At 41.7% G+C, this 20,367-nt stretch overlaps 1 protein-coding gene across 1 annotated transcript in view; it reads left to right on the top strand.

The window, feature by feature from the left end:
* Positions 1-20,367, top strand: part of ABCF1 (ATP binding cassette subfamily F member 1) — a 62,225-nt gene that overhangs the window by 6,316 nt on the left and 35,542 nt on the right. The window contains exons 2-11 of the mRNA XM_077478972.1: positions 2,494-2,540; positions 4,865-4,951; positions 8,495-8,630; positions 12,592-12,626; positions 13,187-13,291; positions 14,915-14,971; positions 16,923-16,985; positions 18,090-18,149; positions 18,588-18,650; positions 19,798-19,857. Of these exons, the coding sequence (XP_077335098.1) occupies positions 2,494-2,540; positions 4,865-4,951; positions 8,495-8,630; positions 12,592-12,626; positions 13,187-13,291; positions 14,915-14,971; positions 16,923-16,985; positions 18,090-18,149; positions 18,588-18,650; positions 19,798-19,857 (713 nt within the window). The remainder of the gene's footprint in view (positions 1-2,493; positions 2,541-4,864; positions 4,952-8,494; positions 8,631-12,591; positions 12,627-13,186; positions 13,292-14,914; positions 14,972-16,922; positions 16,986-18,089; positions 18,150-18,587; positions 18,651-19,797; positions 19,858-20,367) is intronic.

Here is a 20,367-nt window from a genome sequence, read left to right as displayed (position 1 = left end):
CCCTAGAGAGTAAAATGGTGGTCGTTGCAATACTGTCTGTCACACCGTATTTGCACAGCGGACTTACAAGCGCACTTTTTTTGGGGAAAAAAATTTTATTTAATAAAAAAAAAGACAACAGTAAAGTTAGCCTAATTTTTTTTTTTTTTTATATTGTGAAAGATAATGTTACGCCGAGTAAATCGATACCCAACATGTCACGCTTCAAAATTGCGCCCGCTCATGGAATGGCGACAAACTTTTACCCTTTAAAATCTCCATAGGCGACGTTTAAAAAATTCTATAGGTTGCACGTTTTGAGTTACAGAGGAGGTCTGGGGCTAGAATTATTGCTCTTACTCTACCGATCGCAGCGATACCTCACATGTGTGGTTTGAACACCGCTTTCATATATGCGTTCGCTTCTGCACGCAAGCTTGGCGAGACAGGGCGCATTTAAAACATTTTTTTTTCTTATTTTAACTTTTATTTTAATTTTTTTCACTGTTCTTTTAAAAAAAAAAAATGTGTGTCACTTTTATTCCTATTACAAGGAATGTAAAAATCCCTTGTAATAGAAAAAAGCATGACAGGTCCTCTTTTATATATGAGATCTGGGGTCAGAGAGACCTCACATCTCATATTTACACTAAAATGCAATTTAAAAATGTCCCTCTAAGAGCTATGGGCAATGACTTGGAGACAGGTGGGGGGCTGGGGGCTATCTTCCCCCTCACTCGTCTCCATGTCAGGCCAGGGACAGGTCCAGATCGTCGTCACGGACCTGGCTCCTAACTTTTTTAGCTGGCTCCTAGATTCCAAGCAAATTTGTCAACCCCTGGCATAGGGGAGCTCTGAGAGCTGATTGGAAGGGACACCCCCCCCCCCCTCTTTCACACAGGAACCAATCTGAGGCTGTCAATCAGCTGGAGCTCCCTCCCCTGTCACCATTTTTCTCTTGGTGTCAGGAGTACTTGTGAGAATTGGATCATGCTGATAGAGGAATGAAGCAGAAGAGACAAATGAAAGTTAGGTCTCTGGATTGGGAGATTGTGGGATTAGGCAAACCTTCCTGTCCCCTGGATGTAATAGCCTAGTTAAAGGGGCAGCGGGAAGGGGTTAAAGCCCAACGCCAGGAAAATTAAAAACAAAAACCACCCTTGCAGTTGGCAGTAGGAGATGCTGGACCTATTGCAGGCACTCAACAAAAGTGCTGACTATGCCCGCCCTTGCCACCCCTTTGCTCCATTCATAAGAACCATACCATGGCTTCATGCAATGAAAAGCACTCTATGAATGGAGGCGGTGGACCATTCATTTTTACAACATTTTAAAAGAGAAAAAAAATACTGTAAATAAAAAAAACATAAACACATGCTTTAAATGGGGTTAGCTGGAGTTTGGCTTTGTTAGTCAAGTCATTCTAAATCTGCCAGTACATCTGACATTACCCTTTCCCCAGATTGCCAATGCTGCTGTCCAAATGTGTCTCCATTGCGCCTCCACCCAGAGTGGAGACACCCTAAAACAGAAAGTGTATTACTAGCCAGATCACCACGTGAATATAAAGATCATAAAACAAAAGCAGACAGTTATGCAAGGCAAACTTGAGTGGAATCCTGTCGGAAAAGCCGTCATATGTCTTTCCGACGAGAAATCCGATCGTGTGTATGCAGCATTACCTATCTAGCCCTGAAAAGAAAAAAATCAGCATACATACTCTCTCTGCAGGCGATCCGACCCGATCTCCCGCGGTGGAAACTCTGCTGAGTACACATCCGACAACGGCTGTGAAATGAACAGGAAGTGATGTCACCCATAGAGTTACTATGGGGCTTCCTTTGACGGATGTGTCCTCTGCACCTGCCCACACAGCAAAGCTGCGGCTGAGCTCAGCGGGGGATCAGAGCTTCTGCCGCTGGAGATTGAGTCGGATCGCCTGTAGAAAAGTATGTATACTGATTTTTTTTTTTTTTTTTTCCCCCAGGGCTAGATAGGTTAGTTTTAGAATGTTGGTGGCTATAGATGCTGGGATTTTAGATTTTGCATGGACTTCCACTTTAACCTACATGCCTGTCTTGTGGCCATTTTAGAGTCGTATGCATTGATGTTGGTAAAGAATTCACATGGGGTGTGGGGGGAAATCTGAGTTCCCGAAGGAAACCTTCTCAAGCACAGGGAAAACATGCAAACTCCATGCAGATGGTGTCCTGGCTAGGATTTGCATCGATGATCCCAGTGCTGCAAGGCAGAGGTGTTAACCACTGTGCTGTATATTTACAGCTTTGCTAGAGTGGCCAAATAGAAGGGCTGAAATACTTAACTTAGCCTGGAGAAATGCTGCTTTATGCTCCCTATCTCCTGGCAGTACATCCAAGCCTGCCTCCTGCTGGCAGTATGCCCCAGCCCGTTTCCTGCTGACTCGTGTGTGTGTGTGTGTGTGTGTGTGTGTGTGTGTCTACAGATAATACAGATGACAGCATTGCATTATTCTCACATTCTGTCTCCTTTCAGATAAAGTGGTGAAGAAAGGGAAAAAAGACAAAAAAGGAAAGAAATCGGTAAGTCTGAATAACTTATATATTTTTTATTTATTTAGTGTTTTAGTAGATTTATTTTGCTTTGCTGGCTTTTTTTCCCTTAAATTTTCTAACTTGGGACATGTTCAAGCAGTGAATGCTGTGATATTCACTGAACTTTCACCGTATGTGAATCTTTAGTAAAGGCTAAGTGTACCTTTTTTATAAAAAAATAAATAAAATAATAATTAGATGCACATGATTTTGCACGTAAAATATTAGCTTTTTTACCTTGGAGCCTGCAAAGCATTGCACTTTCCATCAGTGTAAGGCCTCTTTCAGACGAACAATCTGTTCAGGCCCACCTGTCAGTTTTTCAGATGGACCTGAACGGATGCTCCATAGAGGTCTATGGTGCGTCGGATGTCAGCGGTGACATGTCCGCTGATATCCAACCCGATCCGAAAAAGTGTGACGAGGAAAAACCTACTTTTCCATCTATCATCGGATCGGGTGATGATGGACTCTGCAGTCCATCATCATCTGATCTCCCATAGGGGAGAGTGGTGCTCTGACAGGTCCATCCCTGCGCAGTGTGCAGAGACCGACCTGTCATCTTCCTGCTCAGCGGGGATCGACGGAGCAAACCCTGGTCAGGAAGGGGGTAAAATCATTCGGAGCTCAAGTGGTTAATATACAGGGAATGATTTACCACCAGTGAATGGTAAATTGAATATTCGTGGTCTTCTAACTATGCTCCTAATTAACCCTTAATCTTTAATTTATGTAGGCTTTTTTTGAATTCTTTACTAATATGAATGCATATGACTCTGCTTTGCTAACAAACTATTATTTTTCATGTATAAAGTGCAAAGAACGCTGACAGTACTTATTGTAATTAAACTCTTGTCACTCATTATAATTAGTGTTCAGATCTTGGCAACCTTGTGTTGTCTGAACATTGAAATATTTAAAGTAGATGAGTAGAGAGAAAATCATTTGCTGCTCGTCTTGTTACATGCCTCTGTTGTTCCATCCATATGTATTGTATCCAACCAGAATCTACCAACCCAGTGTATCTTCTGATAATATAGGAGCACCTTTTGTGCGGCTTGCTCAGGTGAAACTGCTGACCTCAACTTGTCACAGTTGTGTAAAGGATAGGTGAGGGCTTAGCAATGGGTAGATTCTTAAGCCTCGTACACACCGGCACACGATATTCAGCCCGTGTGTATGCCAGCCGACCCAACAGAAGCTGGCCAAGCCTGCTGGAAAACCAGCAGCCAACTGGCTCCAGATCAACGCTTTCACAGCCAATGGCCACCCAGAATGTTCTGGCGGGGGGGGGGGGGGGCCTGTCAGAAAACTACAGCTCAGCGGCGAGGGGTTGCTGTACTAATGTCTGCTCATTAGTACAGTGGCTCAGGTGTATGTATGTATGTGTGCGCGTGTATGGATGGATGGGCTGTAATCAATGTGTGTTAGTAAGTTTATGATGTACAATGTTTAGTTGATAGGTGTGAACAGTTTCTTGAACACTTCCAGGTTATAGTATGAATGTCATTGTTTATAAATCCCCATGGATGTGTGGTTGCACAGTGTTATGTCACAATAATATTGAATGACTCCGTATGTGAGAACATTTATTATAGTGGAGTGATTCATGTAGCTAAGAATGTCAGCTGATCTGTGTTCAGCACACAGCCTTTACTGAGTCATTACTGCTTTACATCTTATAGCTTCCTATATAAAAGTATAGGAGTTTTTTTGTTTTCCTTGTGACTGGAGATTTTCTGCTGTAACATAGTGGAAGTTTATTTTAAAATGGAATATCTGTAAGTAAACCTGACCTGGCCTAAAACGCTTTTTACAATAAAGGAGCTAAAACACTGCAACCTTGTGGTGCCTGCAAGCACCTATACATCGTAAAGAACAAAAAAAAAAAGTTGTATCCTTATCTAAAATATCCATCCGCCCTTGCACTACTCGTTTGCAAGAGCCCTTACAGGTATAGTCTCGTGTTTAAAGTGATCCTGTCATAATATCACTTTCACAGCGCCTGTTATACTACTGAAAGAATAGAAGTGCAGGTTGCTGACTGTTGTTAATTACTTTTTTTTTTTATTTTTTTTTAAATATGGTATACGAAGTTCAAATTCTATTTGGTATGTATGTATTTATGAATTTTCTTTTTTTATTTAAAAAGTGCAGGTTGCCAGACTTGACACTTTCATACACAAGATATTGACAGTTTTCATGTAACATACATGCAAATATACTTTGTATCTTTTTACATTTATCTGCATATGTCACTTGCTAGTCTGCAATGAATCTATTAATTCAATTGATTTTATCCCTCATAACAGTTCTTCGAGGAGCTGTCAGCTGATAATAAACAGGCTCAGGAGGAGGAAGCAGCGAAAGAAAGAGAAAAGGAGCAACAGCAGCAAGAGGTGGGTACTTGGCACTGTACATCCTGCTACAGTTCTCTTTAAAATAAACCTGCCATAGGGGAGACCCAGAGGCTGCCAATGGTGACTGATCATGCTAGTTCTCTGTCTTGCTGATCCTGTGGCTAAAATCTTGTCGCTGACTCTGCAGCAGTCAGGCCAGGATTTCTCACCTTTGTCCACCTTTGATTCAGTTACTCAGACAGCGTAAAAGCCAGGCAGCAAGCATTTTCAGGATTTTAGCCGTGGCAGCCTGTTTCATAGTAGATTTAATTATTACATAGTGCATGCTTGCAGTTTTCCAGGTAAATGTCACGCAAAATGGGAAGTTCCGCGTTAAGGCCTCCTCTCCATTCCTCTTTGACAGGGTAACTGGTTTGACAGGTACCCGCTCCCACTTCCACCTAGGGGATGTGAGCAGAAGCCCCCTGTGTGCTTTAAACCCCAGCAATGTAATGTATTCATGTGACTCCTATGCAACTTACGGTGGGACCCCTACTGGCCTAAGGCTTTCTAAGGCTGCTTTCACACTGGGGTGCCGGGCCCATTAGCGGTAAAGCGCCTATCTGTGCTTTTTTGGCACTAGTGGGGTGCGTTTAACCCCTGCTAGTGTTCAAAGAAAATGTAAAAAACGCCTGCGTTGTGCTTCTGAACCGCTGCCTATTCATTCCAGTGGGCAGGGGCTGTGTATAGCGCTCCTACACCACCCCAAAGATGCAGCTTGCAGGACTTCACCCCCCCCCCCCCCCCCATCCTGCAAGCGCACCGCCCCAGTGCGGTGGCATGCTCTGTGATAGCTGTGTCATTGTGACAACATTTTTGGTCTTATTTTTTGCTAAAAAACAAACAAAACAAAAAAACCCCAGTTGTTGCACATGAGGTAGTAGGCTCGGATGCACCTATTCCAGTTGTGATTAAATTCCAACAAAAGAAAGCTCCAATTATAAAAATGTCATATGGGTACAGTGTAGCATGACCGCACAATTGTCATTTGAAGTGACAGTGCTGAAAATTGGCATGGGCAGGAAGGGGGGTGAAAGTGCCCAGTAGGCAAGTGGTAAATCAAACATGCCATGTTGTATAAAATGGTGTGCTGCAAAAAAGTATCAAGGAACAGTAGGCACTGTCCTTGTTTAAGGGCCAGTTCACACCACATACAGTCCAGTGCTTTTTTTTTTTTTTTTTTTTTTTCTGCATCAAAAATGCATGAAAAGTAGTTTATATGGTTTTCACCAGTGCTTGCAGTTCCAGAAAAAAAAGTAGAACATGCTGCATTTTTCATGCACGGGACTTTACTGGAACGCTGTAAAACACATTAAAAACGCAGTGCAACGCACATGTCCTTATTTACGGTTAAGAAAAAGGGGGGGGGGGGATGCACTGGATTGCATCAAAAATGCACTGGAACACATTAAAAACGTGCATGCAGAAAAGCATCTGGACTGCGTTTTTATGGTGTAAACTGGCCTTAAAATTGTGATGGCTTTGGTGTATTATGAAAGAGTAATGTTAAGCCGTCTCACTCTTTCCATGCCTTGATTTGTTTTATAGTGGCATTCATCATGTTAATGGAGCATTGTACTAGGGAAGGTCTTAAGTATGATACGTCAAACTATTGTAACACCTTTGTTATTGGAAGTTGTGGGATGGCTTTCTCCCTTGCTGTCCTGAATAGCAAGCAGTATGTTGCCCACTTAAAGTGAGCCTGCCACCACACAGGGGACACCGCGTGTGGCAGAACAGGTATCCCAAACTCCCTGAAGTGGGCAACACTTGCAGCAACCGGGGAGCAGTGACGTGGTGGCTGATATTTGAAAAGTACGTATATTCGCTCTTCTTTTATAGATTGCCTTGTACTTGGATGTGACCCTGTAGTGTCAGAGCCACTCTAGTTACAGTATTTATTTTTTTTTTTAATGAATTTAAATATCCTGTAATTTCTACCAAAGCACCTTTTTAAATTTGTCATAAACAATTACCATTTCATCCAGCAACTAGTTTTCTGTAACTGTCTTAAAAATAAATTTCCCCTTCTATCATCTTTTGTGACATAATTCAGTTGGATACAGGATTTCCCAGAATCCCCATATTTATTGTAATTGTCTCACTGCCCCTACCAGAAGTCTCCATAGGTCAAATGACAAAGTGCTTGTTTCATGGAATACGAGGGGGGTGCTGATAAGTATTGAGCCTTATTCAGAAAAAACTGAGATGGGAAGCTGTAACTGCCGTACTATTCTACATATTCCCCCAGGAAGTCAATTCACTTGTGATATCTGTCCTGCAGCTTAAGTCCCTGCAAATAAAATTCTTCCGACTGCTGGTGTAACCACTCATTTGCAGCATTAGTTGCCACCAGAACAGATGATTGCAGGAGCCAGGTCAGGCGAATAGGGTGGATGAGGCTACACTTGAAAGCCTAAAGAAGTCAGTTTTGCCATTGTTTCATCTGCAGTGTGTGACAAGGCGTTGTCATGCAACAGGATGACACCTTTGCAGAGCTTTCCTCTGATTTTCCTTGATATTTTAATCCAACTTCTTCAATAATTCACAGTAATATGTTGCATTGATGGCTGAACCCTTTTGGAGGTAGTCCACCAGCAGAACTCCCTCCTTATCCAAAAAAACTGTTGTCATTTGCTTCTGCACTGACCTTTGCACACTGAACTTCTTTGGCCCGGTGGAACCACTGTGCCTCTTTTCCTTAGACTGTTCCTTTGTCTCAGGATTACAACAGTAGATACATGTCTCATCACCAGTTACCAGTTTGTCCAGGAAATCGTACTAATTTCTTGCAAAATGTTCCAAAACAGCCACTGATGTTTCCTCTTTTGTTCGGATGTCAAGTTTTGGGATCCACTTTGATGCAACTTTTGCGTTTCCAAGTTGTTGTGGATAATGGCACCTACTCTGCCGTGTGATATTCCCAGATCTGTAGTAATACTTTTGGCTGATATTCCTCCATGATCATGTCATGGATGGCTTTCACATTTGCAGGCACAGAACAGGTCTTTCACTGGGTTTCCCACTTTCAACACCAACGTGGCCAGTTTTAAAATTGACAACCCAACGTTTAACTGTTGCATATAAAGGGCCACTGTGACTCAAAGTTTGTGACAATCCATTATGGATCTGCTTCGTGCCTTTTCCTTGGAGAAACAGGAACTTGATTGTGATCCTATGTTTTTCCACATTGAATTTTTCTGGAGGTGCTGCCATGTTCCTATTGGACCTGAAAAAGAGAGCTTAAAATCATAGGTAGTTGATTTTTGCACCATTGAAGATAGACAAATTGGCCAGTTCATCCTGCAATATACAGCTTCCTATCTCAATTTTTCTGGGTAAGGCTCTATACTTATCAGCACCCCCTCGTATGGCATTCTTGGCATTCCCTTACTTGATACTGATGGCTTGCTGGGGCCACGGTCCACCTAGAGGTGGGGCGTTAGGATATATATCTGATATAGTTTAAAAATCCCCTTGTGATGGCAGATAAAATACTATGCTGGAGAGTCTTTGTACTTCATAGAATTGTTTTTGATGCAGCAAAAGAAAAAAGAAAAGGAGAAGAAGAAAAAGAATCGGAGTAAACAGAAAGGAGGAGGAAATGATGATGAAGACCGGGAGATCACAGAGAGGCTAAAGAAGCTGTCAGTACAGCCCAGTGATGAGGAGGAGTCAGGTAGACCAGGATCTGCATTATTAATAAACACTTAAAAATGTTTGATTACATTGGTCACTCGTGTGAAAACCTCAGGCTTTTTGTGAGCAAAGCAATTAGGCCTCATGCACACTGGACATTTTTACAGCTGCTGTTTTTAGCTTCAGATGTTTTTTTTTTTTTTTCTACAGTCAAACTCTTAATCATGTACACACAGGCTGTTATCAACTGTTTTTTGTGGATCTGAGAGGAATTTTTTTCAGCTGTAAAAACCATCTAACAGCAAACGCTGATAAATGCAGATTAATTCTCAAAAACGCATCTGACCAGTGTTTTTTGACATTTTTGATCCATAAAAACAAAAAAACACTGGCAAAAACGTTGAAAAACTCACTACAAAGCTGCTGGAGTTTTTTTTTTTTTTTTTATAACATTTTAACCACATGCTGACCAGCCGCTGCAGTTGCATTGTGGCAGAATGGCACAGCTGGGCGAAACAACATTCTGTACCTTTGCTTCGCCCTGTGGCCACTAGGGGGTGCCCCCCGAGTCGATGTGAGTGCCTGATGGTCTTTATCACCGCCAGGCTCCCGCGATCGCCGCTGAGACACGGAGATTCCAGAACTGTGTGTAAACACCGTTTCCGGCTCTCTGAGGGGAGAAGTGACTGATCGTCTGTTCATACCGAGTATGAACAGACGTCCTGTCCTCTCCCCTGCGCAGTCCCCTCCCCCTTCAGTAAGGACACAGACTAGGACACTAGGACTGCCAGTGACATTTTTACAGTAATCAATTTATTTTTGATCGCTGTATTGATGCCAATGATCCCAAAAATGTGTCAAAATTGTCTGACGTGTCCGCCATAATGTCGCAGTCACGATAAAAATCGCAGATCGCTGCCATTGCTAGTTAAAAAATTAAATAAAAAGGTGAGTGTATGGGCCATTTTATGAGCTTCAGTGTGCAGAGAGACTAATCATTGGCGGAGAGAGGGCTGAGTTTTCAGCACAGCCAGAAAGCTGATCACACAATGGGGTTGATTTACTAAAACTGGGGAGTGCAAAATCGGCTTCAATTTTTTTTTTTTTTTGTCTAAGCTTACTTGAACAAGCTGCAGTTAGAAGCTGGTTGGCTACCATGCACAGCTGCACCAGATTTCGCACTCCAGTTTCAGTAAATCAACCTCACTTTGCTCATAGGCCTAGTGTTGTCAGTGTTTGTTTTTTGGCTTGTTGGAGAGAGAGAAAACAAAACTTTTATTGAAAAGTCAAGGGCAGAGCTCAATAGATACAAAAAGGTATGGTTCCAAAGTTTGATACAAAATATATAAACTGCATTGTAACAATACAGAGGTTGAACATTCTCAAGCATTACAGTCCAGAAGTTGAAAAAGCACATCAATGTAATCATGTCTGAATTAACGCATCAATAATCAAGCTAGCCTTGTGTATACAGCCAGAATTCGGTAGATATCACAGAGAACTTAAACTATGAGATACATAAAGAGCCTGTAAGAAAAAACTGCACAGGTTATGTATCAGTCTGCTCCTCTTCAGTACAGGTAGAGGAAAGTTTCAACCATCTGTCCCATATTTTATAGTATTTAGTTGGGCAGCCTCTATGAATATACAAAAGCTTCTTATACGGGAGTGTACCATTTACTGCAGCTATCGACTCTTATGCCCTGTACACATGGTCGGATTTTCCAACGACAAAATCCATCTGATTTTTTCCGACTGATTTTGGCCCAAACTTGTCTTGCATACACACGATCACACAAAGTTGTTGGAAAATTTGATCGTTCTGAGCGCGGTGGAGTAGACCACGTACGACGGGACTATAAACGGGCCAGTAGCCAATAGCTTTCATCTCGTAATTTATTCTGAGCATGCGTGGCACTTTGTCCGTCGGAATTGTCTACACACGATCAGAATTTAAATGATTGGATTTTATTGTCGGAAAATTTTTAGATCCAGCTCTCAAACTTTGTGTGTTGGAAATTCCGACGGAAAAAGTCCGATGGAGCCCGCGCATGATCGGATTTTCCAACAACATGATCCGATCCCACATTTTCTCTTGGAAAATCCGACCATGGGGCATAAGACTGTTAGCAGTAGCACTGTCAGCCAAGTTCCAGCAATTAGCGGTAGACAGGGTTTCCCGGAGAAAGGTATGGAGAAACTTATCGCCGTCAGTCAGAACCAGGGAGAAGTCCCAGTAGGCACTGCTTCGGGCAGAGGGTCATTGGGGAACCCATGTGATCGTAGAGGGATTGGATGACGGGACACGTCAAAATCGGATGATAAAAATGCCGGGAGTTTCACCACATCTAGGGCACAATGGACTGTGATATGGTTGAAATCTAGCCAGCTGGATAGGAGTCAAGTAGGCCCTATGCAAAATGTACAATTAGTTAAGCAGATCAGAAAGCTTTGGAGAATCTCATAGACAGACAGGACTCGAACATTTTTGGTCCATTTGCCGTCCTCCAGGTCCACTCATGTCCGCCACCCAATGTGTCTTTACTTGATATGCTAGGGCAGTGGCCGCTGGTAATATGAGGCAATTGTAGCAGGTGGCAGTAAGGTTTTTTTGGCTCCGTACCTAGGAGCGCGTTCCTCACCTACAGAGATTCCAGGCACAGAATGGAGTCTCTAAATTGTGCCCACAGAGCATGACAAAGCTGGAAGTAGCAAAAAACATAGAGCTAGGAAGCTCAAAAGGACTCCTTATCTGGAATGGATGAATGGTCAGCCCAGGAACAGCTGCTCATACCCGTGACAAAAAACGTTTCCTATCTCCCTTGTCCCAAGTAATAAAAGTGGGGATAATTGAACGGCTATGTAGTACATATTTAAGGCCAGGGAGAGCCGTATTTGGTGGACTACTCTGACCAAGAGAATGTGGTCAGTGTTTAAAAGGGAAGTATGGTTTTTTGTTTTGTTTTTTGTTGTTAAGTATCTTCCTGTGATCCACAGGAGAAGCACAGCCAAACTAGCTTTGACTGTACCTCTCCTTTTTAATAGGACTGGCAGGAACACCAAGTATTTCACACAAAGGAAGCAATACAAAGAGAACAGGATACAATTCGATACAAGTACATGGTACAAAAGGCACTGATCAGAAATCGAAAATGACATTTTGTGTTGACATATTTGTTAACCACTTGCGTGCCAGAGCCTTTATTTGTTTTAAAAATAACTTTAGGCCTAAAGGTTACCTAAACACCCCCCTCAAATATTTTATATATTTTTAGAAATCGGACACCCAAGAGAATAACATAGTGGTTATTCCAGTTTGTTGCACAATTTTTAGCATAAGTTTTTTTTTTTTTTTTTTTTTTTTTTTTTTTTTTTTATGAAATGCAAAATTTCAGTAGAAAATTCAATAGTTATTTTATGGCATTTAAATGTAAAAAAATTGCCTACTTTGGTAAAATCTAAACAAGAGGTTGCACTGAGTAAATGGATACCAAACCTCAAGCCCTAAAATTGTGTGCGCCTACGAAATGGTGAAAAAAAGTCAATACCCTATTTTTACCATAGGTGACGCTTTAAAAGCCCCAATAGGTCATCAGTTTAAAGTTACCCCAGAGCTTTGGTGCTAGAATTATTGCTTTCACGCTGGCGTGCACATTTGATTATTTGTAGGGCAATCGCTGTTTTTGTACGTAGGTGCCACAACGCATTCATTTCTGTATGTATAGGTTGAGTAAGGGGGACTTTTTATTTTATTTTTCCAATGTTCCAAACCTCCTCCTTTTTTATTTATTTTTTTATTTTTTATTTTTTTTCCTGAGAGGTATAGGCTGCAGGAGCCTGACATTGCACCGATGATCCACTGATCACCGGTGTAATATTTTGCTGGCTTCTGTGGTTAAATTGAATAAATTTTTTCCCAAAAGATGAAGGTGGCCTTTTAATAATAAAAATATGCACAGTAACACTATACATTCACTTTAACAATGGCTCTTCTTTTGCAGACCATGCTCCTGCTCCAAGAAGAGGAAAAAATCTGGTAAATTTTTATTTTGGCAAACTAAATGTGCTGTTTACTTGATCTTATGTTTGTAGAGTGTGTTGTTACCATTGATCTGTTTGAATAGCTGACGGTGACTGTAAACCAGGTCGGGGGGTGTTTACTGTACCATGATTTTGTTCTGTTTTGTGATAAAGTGCAAATAAAATAATACCTTCAGCCATTACTGTCAGCACATGTGCAAAATATATCCATGAAAGACCAAGAAAGTGGCCTAGAAACACAGGGCCCAAATTGGTCTGGCTGCACAGTAGTTCATGATGGTCCCTTTGGTTTTTGGCAAATACATAAAATGTATAAAGTTTAAGAACCTTTATAAAACTGCTAAGAAAGAAATAAGTATTCTGAATCTCTAAAAGTATTGCCTTAAATAAAAATGCTGATTAAAAATCTAAACCCAAAACAAAATGCATATCAGTCCTTACATGTGGTAGCTGCATTAATTTTCAGTTTTTTTTTCCATTCTGTTCCCCACCCACATAACTACGACCTTGAGTCTGAGACCTGAGTGAAAATTTTATATCTCGATTCTCTTGCAGAGTAAAAACATCTTTGCAGCTCTTGGTGATGATGACAGCGAGGAGGAGGATGAAGACGAGGAGGAAGAGCAGACGTCTAAAAAAGATAAAGGCAAAAAAGTGAAGGTGGTGTAGATCATAGATGTTCTCTATCCTGGCATGAATTCATAAAGAGCCAGGTCACATCAGCAATGTTGTTGCAGCTACAAATCTATTTTATTTTTTTGATCTGCAGCTAACTTCAGATTTGCTTTTGTAGATTGCTGCAAAATTTCTGTACATGACTTCAAATTGCTGGTGTGCCCTGGTCAAAAATGGCTGAAGCTGGCGATTCTGTAGCTAGCCCCTAAGTCTTCAAAAAAGTACTTTGCTTAAGTTGACTTTAAGGCAGATTGCTACATACACAGAGGAAACACACATATATGAGAGCTGTTTACTTGCCAAAGGAGTTGTTTCTATTTATCTGGTCCTGAGATTTACACAGCCACACAGCACAATGATGTGGATGACCATAATTGAGGAATACAGTGTTGTTCCTTTTTCAGCAAACTGGCATGCCTCACACTTGATTGGCTTCCAGTCATGCCCTTCCCTCTCCCAACCTGACTGCCATTGCATAGATGGGATTGCGCTTGATACCAAGTCGTATTTGGGCACTTAAACTAGCTGCATTTAACAAACAATTTGAAAGCCAAATTCCGGTAATTTTTTATTTTTTAAACTTCAGATTGATCCAGCTTGGTTATCTCTACATATACTACATTCAGGGGATGCTGAAAATCTTAGTTGTCTTTTATTATAGATTTACTGTTGGTTTTAATCTTCTTGGCTCTGCTGCTGTTCCAGGAGTAGCATGCGCTCCCCTTCCTCCCCGCTCATGCACTAATAAAATATTGGGATTGATTTACTAAAACTGGAGCACTCAGAAGCCGTTTGGCTACCATGCACAGCTGCACCAGATTCTAACTTCAGCTTGTTCAATTAAGCTTTAACAATAAAACCCGGAAGCTGATGGTTTCTATGCAGAGCTGCACCAGATTTTTCACACTCAAGTTTTAGTAATTCAACCCCATTGTATTCTATTCACTCAATATATTTTCAATGAATGATGGTTGGTTAATTGGCTTCTGTCCAAAATTGGCCCTAGTATATGAATGGGGACCTTGCATCGTGGGCTTCTTGAGTGTAGGTACTGATGTGAGTGTGCAATGTACAGGGATAGGGACAATTGTAGACACTCAGGTTGAACTGGATGGACAGGTGTCTATTCTACCTTACTAACTATGTAACTATCTCATAACTTGGTTAGAAAATGGTTGAAATTGCTGCGCCACGCAATGGGTTCAATCTGCTCTCTTCCCTCTCCCCCAGTCAACTCTTTGCATGCCATGGCGGAGAGGAAAGGGGGGTGTATGAAGTGGTGGTGCAGCCAAAAGTGGAACTTTCACTGATCTTTTAGAGATTTTCACATTCCCTGTACAGAACGGTAACTGTTGAAAAATCTCCCCCATTAGGCATATATAACAAAAGAAACCTTGCAGGATTATTATTTCCTAATATAATTAAAAAATGGGGGGGGGGGGGGGGTTTGGTATACCTGTAAGTGAAGCTCTTGCTTTGCTCCCCATGGTCAAGCATGCCTCGCTTGAATTTTAAATTGTCCTAGCATCAACTGTTAATAAGATCAATTCTGTGGCTTCTACAAATCAGGTTGGCTCACACTCATTGCTGCTCACTTATGTTTCTCAGGAAGAAGAGGAGAAAAAAAATAAGAAAGGAAAGAAAAATGAAAAAGCCAAACCCAAGGTATGTTTATTTTTTGCTTTGTATTTTTTAATGAGATAAAGTGATTGTAAAGCTTATTTTTTATTGAGAAAATTGAGTACTGTCCGTGATGCTTTTTTTATTTGCACTAACATCATTTTTCATGGACGAGCTTTCGGGGTGTGTTCCCTTCAAGGTCTAAGCAGTACTGATTCACAAAAGTTTTAGCAGAGGGTAAAATGTTAAAACAAAAAATAAAATCTGAGGGTTGGTTCATACTGCAACGACTTGTCAGGCGACTTAGCCACCTGACAAGCCTGTCCCGTTCTGTACAATGGAACCGTTCTAATTGGAGCGACATAAGTCGCTCCGACTTCGAAAAAGATTCCTGTACGACTTTGGGGATGAATTGCATTGACTTCTGTAACTAAGTCGTTTTGAAAGTTGCGTCCAGGTCGCCTGAGGCAGCCGCGCTGCAAGTCGTGCTGCCTCAGTGTGAACCGACACTTAGGAAAAAACAAAACAAAAGCATACATATACAAATCAATAGTGTGGCAATGATAATAAAGCTATCAGCAAGTAACATAAGACTGAGGGAAAGCTATAGACTGGAGGGTGTCATAAAACATTAGTATAGTGGGTGAGGAAACCAATATCTAAATTTAGTCCATTGTTTTTTGTGTCAAAAAGAATCATCATTCTTAGCCCAAACGTTTTTCCTTTCCTGGATAGTTTTGAAATTCCTTTAAGAACGAAAGCATTGCAGTCTTCTATAGTGTGGTCTGGTTGTGAGAAATGATGTCCCACGGGTGTGAAGAAACTGTCTTATGTTCCTTGATGGTATGTCTGTGCAAATTCATCCTCACTTGTAATTTCTGTCCGGTTTCACCAACATAAGATCCTTTGCTACACCTGTTGCATTGGATGAGGTACACCACATCACTGGAGGTACAGTTATATGATCCCGTGATATTGAAGGTCCCGGTCCCGTGTGTGTGTGACACTTTTGGATAGATTGATCTGGTTGCATAGTTTGCAGTGTTTTTTATTGCAGGGTTTGCTTCCATTATTTGTGACTTTATGATCAGAGTGAAGTTTCCTGCTGATTAGTTTGTCTGCGATTGGGTGGTTGTCTGAAAGCCAATAATGGGGGTTGTGGGAATATTTTTTTCAGATTTTCATCCTCCGTTTATAATGTGGTGTAAATCTTTGACTTATCTTTTTAATCCCTTCTAGTGTTGGGTTGTATGTGTTGACTAGAGGTGCTCGGTCTTATCTCACTTGCTGATGGCTTTATTACCATTGCCACACTATTGATTTGTACATGTATGTGTTTGTTTATTTTTCTTTTTCCTTTCCCTCAGATTTTTTTTTTTATTTTTTTTTTTTGTTTTAACATCTTACCTTCAGCTAAAACTTTTTGTGAATCAGTACTGCTTAGACCTTGAAGTAGGGAACACACCCCCGAAAGCTGATCCATAAAAAATGATATGTTAGTGCAAATAAAGTACGGACAGTACTCCATTTTCTCTGTCACAATTGCACTAATACGACTACAATCCCCTCAAGTTATTTTTATTAAAATAATAAACCTGTTATGCTAACTTGCTCTGTGCAATAGTATTTCACAGAGTGGCCCCAAACCTCATTTTCTTGGGTTCCTCGCTGGCACTCAGGCTCCTCCTCTTCTCAGTGCACCCCCATAGGAAGCACCTGCTGGCTCACTCCCAGATTTGAATGACAGCAGCAGGAGCCAGTGGCTGTTGCCTCTGTGAGCAGAGAGAGAGTGGAGAGCCGCTGCAGATGGGCACAGCGCTGAATCAAGCTCAAGCCCCGGTAAATATACTGGGAATGTGAGGGGGGTGATGCAAACATAGGGACATTCTTTGCATTAAGGTAATGAGTGCATTAAGGTAAACATTGTCCTGCCTTTTAGAACCACTTTCAGCTCTTCACCTTTCTCATAGTTTGTATGTTTGTGTTTTTTCTTTAGCCTCCAAGTGAAGATCTAGAAGAAAGTGAAGAAGAGGCACCGAAAGAAAAATCAAAAAGCAAAGTGAGTGTCTCTACCCTGGCAGAGTTATTTCATTACTGACAGAGAATAACAAACTAAGAATCATTTCTTAAAACTAAACTAGTGGCGTTTAATGTCTGTCTATTAAAATATAATGAAGGGAGCTAGGAGTCTGTCCTTCCCTCTGTATAGTGACACAGAAGAGAATGATTCGTCTGTCCATCCTTCTGCAGGGTGACACTCGCAGTTGGGAGGTATGAGCCTTTCCTTCCTCCTGCAGGATTATGCACACAGTTTGGATATACGAGTCTGTGCTGCCTCCTGCAGGATCACAGAGAGGGGAAGTCTTGCAATAGAGACTTCTGTTTCAGTGACATCTGTCTAATGCCGCGTACACACGAGCGGACTGTATGGCGTACTTAGTTCGTCATACAATCCGACGGACAGTCCGTCGTACTTTCCACTGAACGGACTTGACCACACACGGATGCACAAACAGTCCGTCGAAAGCTTGCGCGATGACGTGTACAGCACGTACGACGGGACTAGTAATAGGAAGTCCAAGACACAGCAAAGCACCCTTCCGCCGTGTAAATCCTTTCTGGGCATGCGCCATTCTTAGTCCGTCGAGCTAGCATACTGACGAGCGGATTGTCCGCTGAAACCAAAGTACGACAGACAGAATTTCGAAAAATCCGAAATTCTTAGTACGCTGGACTGCACGCTGAAAGTCCGCTGAAGCCCACACACGAGCGGATTGTCCGCTGAAATGTGTTTCGACGGACTAAGTACGCCATACAGTCCGCTCGTGTGTACGCGGCATAAGAGGGCATTTCCCCTCGTTTTACAGAGATTTACTCTCAATTCCTGTACAGAACCAGAACTGTTGAAAGATCTCCCCAATTGGGCATATATAACAAAAGAAACCTTGCCGGAGTTTTAATCCTTTCCAAATCAAATTTAAAAATGGGGGGGGAAAAGTTTTTGGTATACTTGTAAGTGAAGCTGCTGCTTTTTTCCCCATGGTCAAGCATACCTCCCTTGAATTTTAAATTTGTCCTAGCAACGTAACACTTAAGATCAATTCTGTGGCTACTGCAACTCAAATTTACCTCACACTCATTGCTGCTCACTTATGTTTTTCAGGAAGAAGAGGAGAAAAAAACAAATAAGAAAGGAAAGAAAAATGAAAAAGCCAAACCCAAGGTATGTTTGTTTTTTGCATTGTAGTTTTTAAGCAATTATGGACCGACCACCGCAGTTTTACGCTGGTATTTTGAAGAGGAATATTGTTATGGCAGCAGCTAGCTGTCATAATCTCAGGGTCCACTTTTAGACAAAAGTGGTCTATGCGGCGGATTTGCATCTGCTGCGCTTCGGTGCCCTTTGCTGCTTACCACATGCGATTGGATCCTTCTCCTGGCTTAACATGGAGACAAGTGAGGAGAAGATGGCCTCCACCCATCTCCATATTCTAGGGTGGAAGCGAAGGGCACAGCGCTGGATCAAGATTGAGCTCAGGTAAATATACTGGGAGTATGAGGGGGTGAGACAAGCATAGGGACATTCTGTGCATTAAAGTAAAAATGTACCTGCCTTTAGAACCTCTTCAGTTTTCTCACAGTTTGTGTGTTTTTTGTTTAGCCCCAAAGTGAAGATCTAGACGAAAGTGAAGAAGAGGCGCCAAAAGAAAAATCAAAAAGCAAAGTGAGTGTCTCTACCCTGGCAGAGTTATTTCATTGCTAACAGAGAGAAACCTGCTGACCTTACATGGTTGCTAATGTGACAGAACACCTCTGATTTTCACATTTAACTAAGTCACATTAGCAACCATGCAAAGTCAGCAAGTTTGCTGCTGCTTTTAAAATTTAAAAACTCTGGTGGGTGTAACAAGATCTGTCTTGTGTGTTTTTATTTATTTTTGTGGTTTTTCTTTTTTGATCCGTTGCACCCCTACATAGAAGGAAGCTATAAGTCTGTCCCTCCTCCTGCAAGGTGATGCAGAGAAGAGGGCTTTTATTCTGGCTTTCCTACTGCAGGGTAACATAGACGGAATAGATCTTATGTCCCTCCTTTTGCAGAATAACAGCGAGGGAAAATCTTGCAATAGATTTCTGTTTCAGTGACATATGTCTAAGCCCTTGTACACACGGTCGGACATTCCGACAACAAAATCTGTCGGATTTTTTCAGAAGCTGGTGTTGCATACACATGGTCGGACAAAGTTGTCGGAAAATCCCATCGTTAGTAACGTGATGACGTTATTTCGTTACGACGGTATAACGTTCAGGCTAGTAGCCAATAGCTTTGGTCTAGGAATTTGATCTGAGCATGCGTGGCACTTTGTCCGATCGGAATTCTCTACAAACGATCAGACAAAGTCCGGTCGGATCATGTTGTCGGAATTTTTTTTATATCCAGCTCTCAAACTTTGTTGGTCGGACATTCCGACGGAAAAAATCAGATGAAGCCCACACACGGTCAGATTATCCGACAACACTGTCCGATTAGACATTTTCCGTCGGAATGTCCGACCGTGTGTACAAGGGCTAAGAGGGCGTTTTCCCTCCTACTTCCTGTACAGAACATGAACTGTTGAAAAATTTCCCCAATTGGGCATAAAACAAAAGAAACCTTGTGGGAGTTTTAATCATTTCCCAATTCAAAGTTAAAAATTAAAACTAATTTCGCTTTTGGTATACCTGTAAGTGAAGCTGTTGCTTTTCTCCCCATGGTCAAGCATGCCCCGCTTGAATTTAAAATTTTCCTAGCAACATAACTGTTAAAAAGATAAATTATGTGGCTACTGCAACTCGGATTCTCGCACTCATCGCTGCTCACTTATGTTTCTCAGGCAGAAGAGGAGAAAAAAACAAATAAGAAAGGAAAGAAAAATGAAAAAGCCAAACCCAAGGTATGTTTATTTTTTGCATTGTAGTTTTTAATAAACTGATTGTAAAGCTTATTTTTTATTAAAATAATAAACCTGTTATGCTAACTTGCTCTGTGCAATAGTATTGCACAGAGCGGCCCCTGAACCTCCTTTTCTCGGGTTCTTCACTGGCGCTCAAGGCTCCTCCTCTTCTCAGTGCGCCCCCATAGGAAGCACCTGCTGACTCGCTCCCAGATTTGAATGACAGCAGCAGGAGCCAGTGGCTGCTTTTTCTGTGAGCATAGAGAAGGGAGAGCTGCTGCAGAAGGGCACAACGCTGGATCAAGATCAAGCTCCGGTAAATATACTGGGAGTGTGAGGGGGTGATACAAACATAGGGACATGCTTTACCATAATGCAATAAGTTCATTAAAGCAGAGCTTCGGGCAAAAGCTTTTTTCCATGTAGTTGTTGCTGATCTCCTACCTTCACCAACTATACTATCCATGTTCTTTTGAGCTCTATAGTTCCTCCGCAATAGCCTGCTAATCT

This window comes from Lithobates pipiens, unplaced genomic scaffold, assembly GCF_037356315.1.
Source record: "Lithobates pipiens isolate NorthernLeopardFrog02 unplaced genomic scaffold, aLitPip1_a1.2 Scaffold_1, whole genome shotgun sequence".
Lineage (NCBI taxonomy): Eukaryota > Metazoa > Chordata > Amphibia > Anura > Ranidae > Lithobates > Lithobates pipiens.
The sequence above is the reverse complement of the archived record's forward strand: the minus strand, read 5'-3'. Positions and strand labels throughout refer to the sequence as shown.